The following is a 15,038-nucleotide window of genomic DNA, read 5'->3' on the forward strand; positions in this document are numbered from 1 at the left end:
GGTGCGGCCTATATTCTGGGTTTAGCGCAGGAATGCGCAATTCGTATCGCTGACGCCCGGGACATGCAGTTCTGGGCGCCGGGCAGGCAGCAGGGTTAGGATCCCCACAGCGCTGAAGCAGACCTGTACCCTACTCAACGATACCCTGAGACTGCCTCCCCTGCCGGCACTTTCCACGGGGGCGCGTGCCGGCACGGGAGACTGTCTAAGCGCATCGTGCAGACGTTCACCGGCAGCGGCGATGCATAAACAACCTCCGCTGCCGGCACGTCTGCACGACGCGCTTTAACAATCTCCCTTGCTGGGAATTCCCACGGGGGAAGTGCCGGCACGGAAGCTGAATACGAGTAGATGTCCCCCGCAGAGTCTGGACCGGTAAGTCTGGTGGGGGAAAATCTTGGGGGCAGAGTGGCAGCATATCTAAGGAAGGGGGGGGGTGCAGCCTATAATCGAGCCAATACGGTATATGGCTGCTGGGTGGGCTTCAAGTACCGTGCAGGCACCCAGAAACAACAGCAGTGATGTTGGGTAAGTAAAATGTTTTAGACATGGATTTTTCATCCCAACGTATCATCCACAGATTAGTTGATAACTATGATAAGTAGATCTGCTTCTATGGTACCAAACTTTCCAATCGACATTTGATAGCAGTGTTGCACCTCATCCAAGAACATTCCAATCACCAAAATGATGGGCTTCAGGCTTTTTGAAATGTGATAATTTACTTGTACAATGTAACCACCAGAACACTAAACTCATTGTTTTGTTAATTTGTTATGCTAAATACTGCTAAAGCACATGAAGATTTACGCCTTTTCTTTTTTTTTTTTATCAAGTACAAACATTCTCAGCCTCAGCCATTCCTAGCGTCCTGATTTGTTTTGCATTGCACATTTGGATATCGACAACAGCAAAAAGGGTCTTGAGGTAATGGGTACCATTATATCATGTCTACCTGGCACTTCTACAATGGTCTGAGTGGAGGGTAAGTAACAATCTGAAGGGTCAAAACCACATTAAAATGGAGAAGAATGGCATTATGTATTGGCCTCCTTCCACAAGTGTTACAATAGAGCTTCATACAAAACAGTAATGCAAGTTAGACTATAATCTTTTTCATGTACAAAGTAATTGTTTATGCCACTTCCTTAGTTAGCTGCAGGTCAATGGATGATACTGTTGGTCAAGAGATCTCCACCACTTGTCGCAGTTCTTCAAACAAAGGTCCAAGTTCTTTCTCCAAGCTTAGTATGAGGCCTTTAAGACCAAAAAATAAAATGTTTAATCAATGATTTTTACTAGAAACTCCTTCACCCACAATACTTTGCATTATCTTTAAAGAAGACATATTACCAAAAATACAACCCAACACTGAACATAATGAAACCTTTATGTTGTCGTTCTATCTTAATATACATATAACTTTGAATGTAGTTCCTCCTGTTATCAGCATAAGCATACCTGTGTTAGCATTGTTGCTTGCGATAAAACTCACAACAAGAGGCAGGCGATTGAACTGAACAACCTAAAATATTAGAAGGAAAAAAAAAAAAGTTGTTGTAAGTACTACTGTTAACTTTTTAAACAAGACATACAAGGGACAAGGGACTCCTGATATCTTGAAAGCATACTTTAGAAATACACTGGAACACCTACTGACCATCACAACACATGAAAAATATGTACTTTTCTAATAACTTTTGATCCAAACTAACATACAGTTAAAAACACGTGAAGCTGTATCATAAGCGATCCTTACAGAAGGTGGCCATATCTTACTGCATACTATATCAATTATTTGTTGCCTCCAGGTTTACTACACAATATAAGAGACAACCTGGTAAGTGTTGTAGTAACAGATGATACTCTTGTTTTTGGAGAGTCCCAGTTTACTTCCTTGATCAGTTGCCAGTGCAAATGTTGACAGAAAGCTAGGTCGCAGGGCATATTCTGGGGAATTTTCATTGGCGACTAAAAGAGAAATAGGCATGAATTAGCAAATAAGTGCATATAGTTCTGTATGTTTATGGGGTACAAGTTTAAAAAAAAAAATTAATCAGCAATCATTTTATTAGCCTTGACTATACAGTAATGCGATTAGGGCATCTCTTTATAGACATGTTGCAGAAAATCATAAAACCACTCAGAGAAGTATAATATCTATATAATTATGCATTTGCAATGGTTTTCGCCAAGCGTCACTGTCAATAACTTGTCATGTGTAGGAGTTGATAAATCTTTAAAGTGTTTAACAAAACAGCAAACTGTAACTTGATCAGATACTTAGAACTATAAATTGCCCCGTTGTTGTAATTGTTCCACATGTATAGGTAGGCCTATGCAAGATCAAGTGTCAAAAACTTAACAAAAAATAAATAAAATCTGAGGCAGACTACCCAAACCATTGCATGTTTTTCTATTATGCGTTTGACATAGATAGCTTACCTTTAATAACAGGTACACCATCCCTATCGGATACAACTATCGCATGAAGGCCTTCAACACTAAAAGCAGACAAACAGAATTAAAACCAAATAAATAGACTATGTAGCATCAAAAAAGGGTAACATTGTTCAATGCAAATAAGGTAAAACTTATTTTAACCCCTTAAGGCCTGTAAAGAAAATTTACAGCTAGCGTACTATGTCTATAAAACAGAGATAAATTATATTTAGGACTTTCTTTAGATACTGTTATTTTGAGGATATCTATTTTAATTATAAAAACAATATGGTGAAAAATTAAAAAAAGGACTTGTCTGCAAAATCTTTTACTTATCTAGAAAAGCTTATGAAAAAAACCCTGCTAAATAGATTCTAAATATTTTTCCTTAGTTAATAGAGACAGTGACAGAGATATCCGTCGTGAATCCCTGAATCACGCCCCACATATATTTGAAAAGTAGACAACTCAGGGTATTCTCACATTTCAAATGCTGGTATTGTAACCCTTTCCATGCACTAATTCTACCAACTATCTTTGTCAAAGTTTTTTAATGTATTAAATTACTACCACAAACTTTGACAGAGGCGGGCGGTAGAATTAGCACATGGAAACGGTTACATATGCCAGCATTTTAAATATCCTGGGATGTCTAGTTTTCGAAGAGATGATTTGATAGGGTAAATTCAAATTGCCGGATTCAAATATTTCCCAGATGGTTCATGGGCACAGGATTTCTCCTTAGATCAAGAAGCTCTAAAATAGTTATGTTCTATTTATAGCCCTATATGTCATACCTTTCTTAAAAAATATCCAGACCATTTTGAAGGGATCTAGTGTATTTGATAACACCACCTCCCTTAGCAGTGAATTCCATACCTTTATTGCCCTCACTGTAAAGAATCCCTTCCTTTGTCGTCTATGAAACCTGCGCTCTTCCAGTCTCAGAGGGTGACCTCTTGTTCTTTGTATATTTCTGTTAATGAACAGGTCACTGAAGAGCTCTTTATATTGGCCCTGCATATATTTATATAATGTTATCATATCCCCTCTGAAACGCTGTTTTTTCTAGCGTATATAATTTTAACTTTTTTTAGTCTCTCTTCATAACTATGTATGTATATAAGTATCACCCAATCCCCTTATTAATTTTGTAGCCCTCCTTTGCACTTTTTCTAATTCCATAATCTCCTTTTTAAGGACCGGTGCCCAGAATTGTACCACGTATTCTAGGTGAGGTCTTACCAATGACCTGTAAAGAGGCAAGATGGTATCCTCCTCCCTTGAATCAATACCTCTTTTTATGCATGCCAAAACCTTATTGGCCCTGGCAGCTGCTTGCTGGCATTGCGCACTGTTGTCAAGTCTGTTGTCAACCGTTATTCCTAAGTCCTTCTCACTGGTAGTTTCCCCCAAGGATATTCCATTTAAAGAATAGGTTGCATTTTTATTATTTTTACCATAATGCATAACTTTGAATTTCTCTATATTGAACCCCTTCCTTGCCAAGAAACATGATGCAGAGATGTAAGCCATCAGGGGTTGCTTCTGAAGCTCTTACCAGGAGAAGGACAGCATTACATTAAACACAATGTCTTTCAAATATGGCAGTGTCCTGCTGCAGGACAATGAGATTAGGAAGCAATGTCCTTCCAGCTACATGGCATCTTTCAATAGGGTGAACCTAGTCACTCCGTAGAGCAATTACACGAGGCACCTACATTTTGTTGTGTGCGTGTTGCTGAATGCCTTAATGTCAAGGCATTATAGCAACACCATCTGAGTGGTGAAGAAAGCTATCCTTGCTTAACCCCATGACATGCCAGACACGTCATTGGTCATTAAAAGCATTTGTTTATCCAAATAATTATAATGTGCCATAGACTGCAAATTCTAGCTGACAATACTAGAGACAAATTACACTATCCATAATCTAAAGAATCAATAAAATTAAATTTCAATGCTGCAAGGATCTCACTCTTAAAAGCTTGGGGGGGGTATCCTACCTTGGTAGTTTCTTGTACAGGAATCGTCTAAGATCCTACAAAAAACAAAACAAATTTAAACAAATGTTTTTTTTATTGTTAAAAAGCATGACCGTGGTTTACTTTAAAAGCTTTGGGTGGTGAGAAGGCATGCGCCCAACTGGGTGAGTATTTCAGTGAAGCAGTGCTTCCAAGGGTCACATTCCTTTTTTCCCTCCAGGCAGGGAACTGACATTGAGCCACCTCAACTTCCCATCTACTGACAACTGTCTGAGGCATCCCATCCATAGCTAGCCCCACTCACAAGCAGAGCCAAGCCCACCAACAGACGACCTGTAATTCCACCCCGTAAAAGGAAATTACTTATAGGGTCTTCCATACTGGGCCGTAACTAGGTGCATTAGCGTATAAAACAAATAAACCTGTGCCTCAAAAGGTAAACTATAAGCCTGAAAGAGATTTGATAGATTGTACAGTTCCAGCGTGTCCATGACTTAGAATAAACTGAATTAAAGCGTTTCGGAAATATTAGCTTTTCACTGTAAGGCTTAATATATAGGGACTGGAAAACACATAATATTGGCTGTTTAAATAGGCAACAGCAACTTACTGTGCCAGGATTTCCTCTACAAACAACAGTGGTAACCACATCATAAACTACGTTCCCTCAAATCCTTTAAACTATTACAACAGAAAAGATTTGGCATACTTACTTCTGCCATATCGCTAGCTTAGTACGACCTGCAGGGAGTAAGTTATAGCGTTAAATTTTAATAAACTATACAAGAATATAATGCTGCTTTTTAAAACGCTATGTCACATGACCTGGGTTTTTAATGAGTTCATCTTACAGTGAGTAAAACCCTTTGGTATAGATTAAAGCACAGAATATAGTACATTGAAATAAGGGACACTACAATTAATGTAGAAAACAGCTTAGCAGAAAACCAAGTATTTTTGTTACAACATAAATTTCGCCATTTTTATTACCTCATCACCCTTTACGACCAAGTGGTTTTTACACCCTAAAGACTGGCGGTTTTTTATATATATAAATACGTTACAATGACATTCATGATAAGCCTGACAACTGCTGCATCATAGCACAACTTCGGAAACACTTGAACCCACATAACAATATTACATGAAATACTCGTGCCGTTATACCTACTGCACAAATAGCACAACGGATAGGTAGGGAGCACCCAAGATTTAACACACTTTATGACAAATCATCCGCGCGTGACAACGATCCAAATCCACTGTCAACTTCCTGAATCTCGCAAAACACTCATCACGTGACAGGAAGAACAAATCACAAGACTTAACGACCAACCCTGTCCGGAATTACTTGGTAGCCGCGATGCGTAAGGATGCGTCTCTTCTTATGTGCTCGAACGTTTTGTGAATAATCTGCTTGCCCACTGGGCGTGATAAAATCACGCGGTGGGAGGACCTGGCGTTATGTACAAGGGGCGATATGGTTCCCTGATTAAAAGCTAGTTCCATTTAGTTGGGCAAAAACAAGTGTGTTAATCAGTGATCCTTCAGGCAGTGACAGAAAGCCTACAGGGAATTGTATAGGCAAATATATTGTAAGGAACAGCATTGATTATGATGAAGACACGCAGGATTTGGTTTCACGAGTGTTCCTGGTTAATTACCTGGTTTTTCTTCTCAATGATCACTGAAGAAAACCTTGCTTCAAGGTACCAAGCTGTGCTTCAGTTAGCATTATATAGGCAAATGCTCTCATATTACCTGATATATAACAATTTTGGTGTCACACAAAGGCACATTTGTGCTATTCCAATCACATGTAAAGTGTGACTCTTGAGTATGTCCTATGTATAAACTGCTAAAATGGAAACAATTTGTTGGTCGTAAAATGACCTTATTTTTTTTTATGGAAAAGCTCACGGCAATATTCAGGATTACACTCTAACCGATCCGATCCAATGGCAAACGAGCCCTGTCAACAGGAGGTCAAATAGAAAGGGAGAGGGGATTTCAAACTGAAACATAATGGAACACCCATTCAACAGAATTGGCTAGTAAAATGTGACGTTGACACTTTTTTTTTCTGCGAACAAAGGAAGCTTTATAAATGGCTTCTTATGCCCCCAATTGGTTGTCAGGCTTTCACCGGTAACTATCTTGCAAATTAATTTCACTACAGTGTAAACACCTTACCAAACCAAGACTATGCGGTGGGTACAGGTGAAATAAAAAAGCCCGCGATAATGTCCATGACTGCCCTATTAAGAAGAGTACTTTAATACGCACTCTTAAAAACACTAATAAAATACCTTAACTAGAAGGCCTGACCGTTCTTGCCATTGATTGGTTGCTTGAAGTGGCAATAAATGCACGTGGAGGTCAGACCACTGCGCAGACTTTGCAGAGCCAGTGCTGGAGCTGCCTGGGAGTAAGTGCATTATATGGACAAACGTATTTGGGACACCTGCCATTACACCAGCAGGGACTTTTATGACTTTGCATTCTAAATACATAGACATTAATATGTATTTGCTACACCTTTGCAGCTATAACAGCTTCCACCCTGATGGGGAGGCTTTACACAAGATTTTGGAGTGTTTCTGTAGGAATTTTAGCCCATTCATTCAGTAGAGCATTTTCAAGGTCAGGCACTGATGTTCCTGTTCATCCCAAAGGTGTTTAGTGGGATTGAGGTGGGCCAGTCAAGTTCTTCCACACCAAACTCACCCAACCATGTCTTTATGGACCTTGCTTTGTGCACTGGGGCACAGTCATGCTGGAATAGAAAAGGGCGTTCCACAAACTTTTCCCACAAAGTTGGAAACATAGCATTGTCCAAAAGGTCTTGATATGCTGAAGCTTTGACCCCTTAACGACCTTTGCCGGTTCAGGACCGTCACGCAAAAACGGTCACTTAACGACCTTTGACGGTCCTGAACTCTCATTAAATTAAATAAGCTTAGAAAGTGATCAACGATCACTTTCCTCGCTTAAACACCGTTGCTGTAATGCCTCGATGTCGAGGCATTTAGTAATGCCAAGATCGGCATCAGACCATGTCTGGCCCCTCCCCGGGGCGTGAACATCTGCCATACAAGATGGTGGCTGCCCTGTAAAAAAAACAAAACAATGAAGTTGAAAACGTTCGCTCTAGAGAACTCTGGCTCCACTTGCAGGTTGAATACAGGTACTGCATTCAACCATGCAAGTCAATGGACCCCAGCTTTCTAATCACAATGTGATTAGTAAAATATTCAAAAAATAATAAAAAATATGGGGAAAAAATGCTTAAAAAAAAAGTGAACATTGAAAAATAATTATGCAGTGATGTCTCCAGAGGAACCATCCAGTACCAGCAAAATTTGTAAAAAAAAAAGTTTATTATTTTGAGCAAGTGCTAACATTTCTCAAAAATCTCAACATAGAAAGAGTTAAAATAAAAGCACTTCAAATACCCGAGGAGTGTCTAATTCAATAAAAAAAATGGCTTGAGGGGGTAAATTGGAGTGGCCGGGCTTGAAGATAGGGCATAGGTACAGAGTGAAAAAAAGTAAGGCAGACAAGCAAGATAAAAAAAAAAAAGTAAGTTAAAGATGTCAGCGAGCAAGCTGCAAGAAATAAAGAATAAGCAGGAAAAAAGACAAAAAAAAAAGCAGAAGGAAAAATGATATCAAGCAGCAGAAAGCAGAGACAAAGGGACAAGGGGCCCTTCCTGTGTAAATGCTCCAGGGCCCAAGGCTCCTTAATCTGCTTTTTTATGTCACCAGAGAGCTTTTCATTTAGAAATGTGATTTTCTACCCAACTGCAATGGAAAATCACTCAAAATCAAGTTTTGATTTTGATTAAATTTTTTTTATATTTTCAAATGACTAGCTCTGTATAATGTTGCTTACATATAACTGTTATTACGCTACCAAAAAGAATACTAATTTTCCTTGTTGGGGGAGGGTGTCTTTGCCGTTGTCTTTTAGCTCATTTAATATCCTCGTTCCTCGGAGTTTTTTAAAGTCAGACACACTCCGCCCCCTCTGCGCGCGCCCGCCGCCACGTGCTCCGCTACGCCAGCTTTCTTAACGCTTGGGTAGGTGAACTACAGGAAAGCGCGCACGTTGTGTGAGCGACGTAAGCTTTTTTTTTACGTGCGCGCTCCCGAGCGAAGGTCTTCGCGGGTTTAGGCTCTTTGTGAAGAGGAGGCACGAAAAGAACCGGATAACCGGTGTAGCTTCAGCATGGCGGACGACAAGCCCAAGGTTTGATTGACGAAAAGGGCTTTTAAAGCGCGGTTGCAGAAGGGTTTGCAGTGGCGGAACGTTTTTTTTAAAAGGGGTTCAGAGCTAGGCCTAAAGACGGTAAAGGTTTTGTAAATGTCCCGAAGGCCTGTGCGTGGTAATATGTGAATAGGTTGTTAGCCGAGTGTGCACTTCTGAGGGGTGAAGCCGAATGGAGCGTCCTCTTTGCATGTAGTGTACAATGCGGGTTTATAGGCTTTTATAGGTTCGTGTTGCCCGCTCTTGAGGTATGATTTCATCGTGGTTACATTACTAATGGAGAAATATAACTTCCTGTTATAGTTAAACTGCAATCGCCACCTTAATATGAAATCAACACCACTAATCAGCTCCCGTTAAAATAATAATGTACCCCTATGCACAAAATTGGCTTATATATTAGGGGATAGATGAGGCTATAGGAGGTGGAGGTGAAAAGTATCAGCACTCTGGATTCTGTAGGAAAATGCATATGGAAATATTTGTATATTGGCTAGGTGGGTTCAAAAAGATGTGTGTGTATATATATATATATATATATATGATGTGATTGTTGTGACTGAAGCAGTTAATTGTTTTGTTTCTTATAGGAAGGAGTCAAGACCGAAAATAATGATCATATCAATTTGAAAGTGGCTGGTCAGGATGGTTCGGTTGTGCAGTTTAAAATAAAGAGGCATACACCACTCAATAAACTCATGAAAGCCTACTGTGAACGACAGGTAACTAGAACACAGCTTCCTATTCTAGCACTTCTCTCACTGTAGATTCACATGTATATTTACAATGCAAAATGACCGCTGACTCTAAAACCTATGCTTTTCTTTATAATGCTGTACATTACAGGCCGTACTTTAGGATTCTGTACTTTTCTATACTTTCAGTCCTGGGTTCCCATTTCATGTATTCAGAAACTTGCGTTTGGTTTACTACATATGATTACATTACATATTGATGCCTTTGTTCAAACTCTTCACAGGGATTGTCAATGAGACAGATACGATTTCGATTTGATGGTCAGCCAATCAATGAGACAGACACACCAGCACAGGTATGTGTATGAGGTGTTCAAAATGTTTTGAGACTGCACAAATATTCCCCCTTTATTTTAACTTTCTAGACATTTGAATAGATTGCCTTCATTTTATTGTATTCCCATAAACACAGGATACTTACAAAAATGCCTCCAAGCCATATGTGTATGCCTGGGGCATTGTTGGCGGCAAGCATTTATTTTAGAGATTTTACAAATGTATGTTCAGTTTCGTATGACGTCCTTAAAACGTTTAAACCCAACATTGCAGCCCACATTCCTGTGATCTATACACATAAAAATTGATTGTATGTGTTAAATGATACATGTAAACACCAGAAAATTGTTCATATTTACTACAGGTATTGTGTGTTATTAAAAATGTTAATATTCCCCACTGTTAATCTTTCTGATCTTTCAGTTACGTTGTGCAGTGCTCTGGGCTGTGCTAATAATGGCTTTTGCTTTTTTGCAGATTTTACTTGGTGTAGTTATATCTTAACAAATCATTCTTTTTTTTTTCCATGTAGCTGGAGATGGAGGATGAAGATACAATTGATGTTTTCCAGCAACAGACTGGTGGAACTTTCTGAGACAAGCCTCTAACATAGCCTCTCACCTGCTGCCTCCACGGCCCAAATCCAAACTGTTTGTCTACATCCCCCACCCCTTCTTTACTGTACATAAATATCGGGTGGATGTGTGTCATTCTAGGAGTTAAATCTATATATATTTTTTGTTCAATTTTCTTTTGACTAACAAATACTTTTGGACCAAGAAAATGCAAAGTTCAAAGATGGTGTTCTTTCATAGTCTCCTCATCTCTGCCTGGTTTTCATGTGCTCTCTTCTTATTCCAGTAAATTATTTTGCTTTTACAAGGAAACAGAAAAAGTACCTGTCGCTGAGAACTCGGCTCAAAGTGCATTGCCACATTGTGCTGTGTTTCTTTGCATGTGCTTCTGGCAGTTTAAAGGTTAAGGCACACGTAAGGAGAGAATGTACTTCACAATTGGATTTTTTTTTTAACTGATAACTATTTTATACCTTTTTGTATGTAGCTGTTACGTGTAACCAGGTGAATAACTAGGAATATATAAAGAAAATACACACTTTAGGTAGTTTTCCCTTTAAGATCTGACATCTTGTTGTTTAAATAAATCTTGTTTAAAGTTGTACATATTTGTGCACTGTTGCTTCTTTTTTGCAAATCCTGGTGCAGAGGCGAATAACGGTCCTTACCTGATGTTTTTATGGGTGTCTCTGCTTCCTTGTTCTCTTGGTGTGTGTGCACAGGGTGCCATTTATTTAGTCTTCACAGCACTACAGCGTCTTTCAAAGCCAGACCGCAGACCAAATGGGGCAGTGAGATCCTCTGCTGCTCTTTGCTTGAGGCTGCATTTTTGCTATGCTCTGCTTGCCTCCATGCCTTTGATATGATGCATCTCTGCTTTAGGGTTCAGAGTTCCAGGTGGCAAAAGAAGATGCTGAAGAGTGCCAGAGAATCATGCATAAGTTATATACCTATTACAGTCCCAAATAATCACGCTCCAATGTTACAATTAACATTATGCACTACATATTTGATGCTTTAATTTTAGTTACTTTGGGTAGCGTGTTGGGAGTTCTCCAAAAATAACATACTGGGGGTAAAATGGTCTCTAAAGCTTGGTTTGTCCACATGCAGAAATATCACCTAATGTATTATACATGCAGGGGTTACACACAGCAACATGAGAGGTGCTCCGACATCTACCACATAACTTGAGACGGATGGGATAATGTGGGCAGTAACTTCAATCGCCTTCAGAGCAATGAGTCAGTGGAGCTGTAACCTACTAAACACCAAAGGAACAAATATTGTATAATTATGGAAATATTTTGATTACATTTTCTTTTTACCTATATGGGCTCTGTATGAAAACTTAATATAATATACTATAGTTTTCTTTTGACACCCACAAGTATGGGACACAAATATTTTAAAACATAATTCTTTTTCGTACTTTGAAAGTGAGTGTTGCAATTTTACATACCAAACTAATGCCGCAAATGAGCTTGAGGGATGGGTATACCTATTACCTAACACTTTTAGTAGGCCGGATCTGGACCCACACTAAGAACCAAGCCAGCGTTTATTACATTAACTGTTCCCCAAACACTGGCCCGTTGTGCGCACTCAATTTAAGAATATACGTTTCCAAATCCAATAACTATAGCTATGTTGACTAATTCCTTGTTTCCTGTTCCAAGTACTGAGTTGTAAAAACATTCTTGTCATAGATATTAGCTGATGACATCTCCCAGCCCCATGTCTCAGTATATTAGATGGCAGGAGGGCAGTTACTGGCCTGAGTTACTGTGGGCCAATGGCATGCAATATATCTGAACCCATGTCGGAAGCCCCAGGGGATATGCTCGATATGGGAGCTCATTAGGAGTCCCAGTCCATTGCCGGTTAAGAGCTTGCAGCAATTCTTCAAGAAGGTCATTGTAACACTTTTCACTTGCCCACCAACCTATTCTATTCTAACTTTTGACAAATTTCCTTAGATGTTTGAGAGGAGAGGTGAAAGCAGAATACGTTCATCAACATTCACTAAAATCACATCGACGTGGACTATGAAAGGCAAGAACTTTACTACTGTCCTTCTGGGGTCATTATCAGTTGTTAATTTTTTGAGACTACAAAATTAATTATGACATTCAAATTAACAAAAAAAACATGAACAAACATAAGACATGTAGGTAAAAGGAGACGGAGACTGCTATTTCAAGTTTACCATTCATTATAATCTATGTACTGACTTACTTTTTTTGGGGTGTTTGTGTAATGGTTTCTGTACAAAGAATAACAGTTGCAGCTGCTCTTATGAACAGATGACATTACATTATGATACAGTGAACTATGAGACCCACCCAAATTTTGAAATTGCAAAATGGCAGCTGCATGCGCGACTTGCTGTCATCTGTTCCTGACAAGCATCCAGTAACTAAAGAAATAATCTTACCTCCTACAGGGCTTTGACTACTAGAATCTTGCTTGTTCTAAAAAGAGCTCATTCTTAGACTTTTGGTGCTGTGAGATGTATACTGTAATACATTATAATAACATAAGATTTTGGAAAATTATAATACCGTATCATAACATGGTTGTAAAGATACACCAACTTTGCTAAGCACCTCTTTTTTGTGCAACTGTGTACATATGACTGTGAAAGGAATCCAACAAGTTTTTGAGGGGAACTCCATGTCCCGCTTTCTCTTAATTCAGTGAAACGGAACAGCATCTTCTCTTACCAATAAGCTCTTGCATGCGTGTCAGTAGAGTGCCTCATATAGCAACTTTGCTGAATTTCTTTTGTGTGCAACTGTGTGTTGCACATGTTTATGGGGGGACTCCATTTCTTGCTTCCTCTCTAGAGGAGGCAGAAAAAGGACAAGTGGGACAGCTCCACTCCTTACAACTGGAATACATCTTGCCACGGAACACCGTGAAATCAGACTTGCGGTCTCCTAGGTTTATCAATAACTTTACCAGAGTCATCACTTCATCACTAATGGTGATAGATAGTGAAATGTGAAATTAATGTGTGAATGTATTGTGTGAATGAGTGAGAAAATGAAATAATGTGTGGATGAATTGTGTGAATGCGTGAGAGTATGAATGAATATGTGGATGAATTGTCTAAATGAGTGAGAGTATGAATTAATGAATTTGTGAGAATGCATTTATGAATATGTGTAAATAATTTGTGTGAATGAGTGACAGAATAAATTATTGTGTGAAGAAATTACGTGAATGAAAGTGTGAATTAGTGAGTGACTGTAAAAGTGTTTGTCTGTATCATAGATGTGTAATTGATTTGTGGAAAGGCAAAGATGGCACAAGCAGAGTTTTTGAGCCTTGGGGTCCAAGATGGCGCAGGCAGGGTGTTTATGGGGCAAAGTTGACTCATGCTGGGCTGATTGGGGACAAAGATGGCAAGTCCTATGCATGTAATTTGGGTGCTAGTTAGGATCTATGTGGGCAATGTGGACACCAGGGCTGTGTGACCTGTGATATATGCCTGTAATTTAGGGTTTTTTATCTATACCTTCAATGCTGAGTTTTTATGGGAATTCCAATTGATCTATACCTCCAAAGCTGGGTTTGTGTGTTATTCTGTTGATCCATATCTGCTATGTTTCCCTACATTATTTATGTTTACCTGCAAATACAGGGTTTGTATGTCTTATTCAGTTGATCAATACCTGCAATGCGGTTTCCATGTGTTTATTTGATCTATACCCTCAGTGCTGAGTTTACATGGGATTTTCAGTTGATCTATACCTGCAATGCTGGGTTTGTGTGTTCAGTTGATCTATACCTGCAATGCTATGTTTCCATACATTATTACTGAGTCTGTACATGTATGGGCTTTGTCGTGAAGAGGTTAATAGAAACTAGGAGCAATATTTGAAGAATTGTGTCCGAAATTATTATTCTTTTAAAATACATCCATAATATATACCGTATTGGCTCGGATATAGGCTGCCCCGTATATAGGCCGCACCGTAAAAGTTTGGTGCTTTTTTAAAGAAAAAGTTTTTTTTCTTTAAAAAAGCACCAAAAAAACATGCTGCCTCTCTGTCCTCTCCCCCCCCCGAGATATGCTGCCACTCTGTCCCCCCGAGATATGCTGCCACTCTGTCCCCCCCAACCTATGCTGCCACTCTGTCCTCCCCCCCGAGATATGCTGCCACTCTGCCCCCCCCGACTTACCAGAGCAGACTCCCGGGTGTCTTGCGGGGCCGGAGGGGGACATCTATGCACATCGTGTATACAACTCCCGGTGCCAGCACTCAGCGGAAGTGCCGGCACCGGAAGTTGTAAACGCGTATTGCGTAGATGTCTTCCGCCAGCCCTGCAAGACACCCGGGAGTCTGCTCTGGTAAGTCGGGGGGGGGGATGTAAAATGCATCATGCGGACGTTCACCGCTGCCGGTGAACGTCCACGTGATGCGTTTAGACAACCTCCCGTGCCGGCACTCCCCCCGTGGGAAGTGCTGGCATGGGAGGCTGTCTGAGCGTATCAGACAGTAGGATACAGGTCCCCTGCACCGCTGCGGGGGATCTGTATCCTGACCCCGCTGCCTGCCCGGCGCCCGGGACTACATGTCCCGGGCGTCGGGTGCTAGACCCCGAATATAGGCCGCACCCCCACTTTAAAGACTTAAAGTGGGGGAAAAAAGTGCGGCCTATATTCGGGCCAATACGGTGTATATATATATATATATATATATATATACTGTATATACACAGTGAAG

General features: G+C 40.0%; 2 protein-coding genes across 2 annotated transcripts; one reads left to right on the plus strand and one right to left on the minus strand.

Annotated features, from left to right (window-relative positions):
- Positions 1 to 813: 813 nt before the first annotated feature.
- Positions 814 to 5,164, minus strand: LAMTOR3 (late endosomal/lysosomal adaptor, MAPK and MTOR activator 3). Its single transcript, XM_053453523.1, has 7 exons — positions 5,141 to 5,164; positions 4,449 to 4,483; positions 2,446 to 2,504; positions 1,838 to 1,971; positions 1,462 to 1,525; positions 1,144 to 1,257; positions 814 to 1,075 (listed from the first exon to the last, which is right to left on the minus strand). The coding sequence occupies exons 1-6, from the start codon at positions 5,147 to 5,149 to the stop codon at positions 1,184 to 1,186; spliced, it is 375 nt and encodes a 124-aa protein (XP_053309498.1). The 5' UTR covers positions 5,150 to 5,164; the 3' UTR covers positions 814 to 1,075; positions 1,144 to 1,183.
- Positions 5,165 to 8,539: 3,375 nt separating this feature from the next.
- Positions 8,540 to 10,906, plus strand: SUMO2 (small ubiquitin like modifier 2). The gene is made up of 4 exons (XM_053453524.1): positions 8,540 to 8,678; positions 9,287 to 9,418; positions 9,676 to 9,747; positions 10,260 to 10,906. The coding sequence occupies exons 1-4, from the start codon at positions 8,658 to 8,660 to the stop codon at positions 10,320 to 10,322; spliced, it is 288 nt and encodes a 95-aa protein (XP_053309499.1). The 5' UTR covers positions 8,540 to 8,657; the 3' UTR covers positions 10,323 to 10,906.
- The last annotated feature ends 4,132 nt before the right edge of the window (positions 10,907 to 15,038 follow it).

Source organism: Spea bombifrons, chromosome 13 (genome assembly GCF_027358695.1).
Source record: "Spea bombifrons isolate aSpeBom1 chromosome 13, aSpeBom1.2.pri, whole genome shotgun sequence".
NCBI lineage: Eukaryota > Metazoa > Chordata > Amphibia > Anura > Pelobatidae > Spea > Spea bombifrons.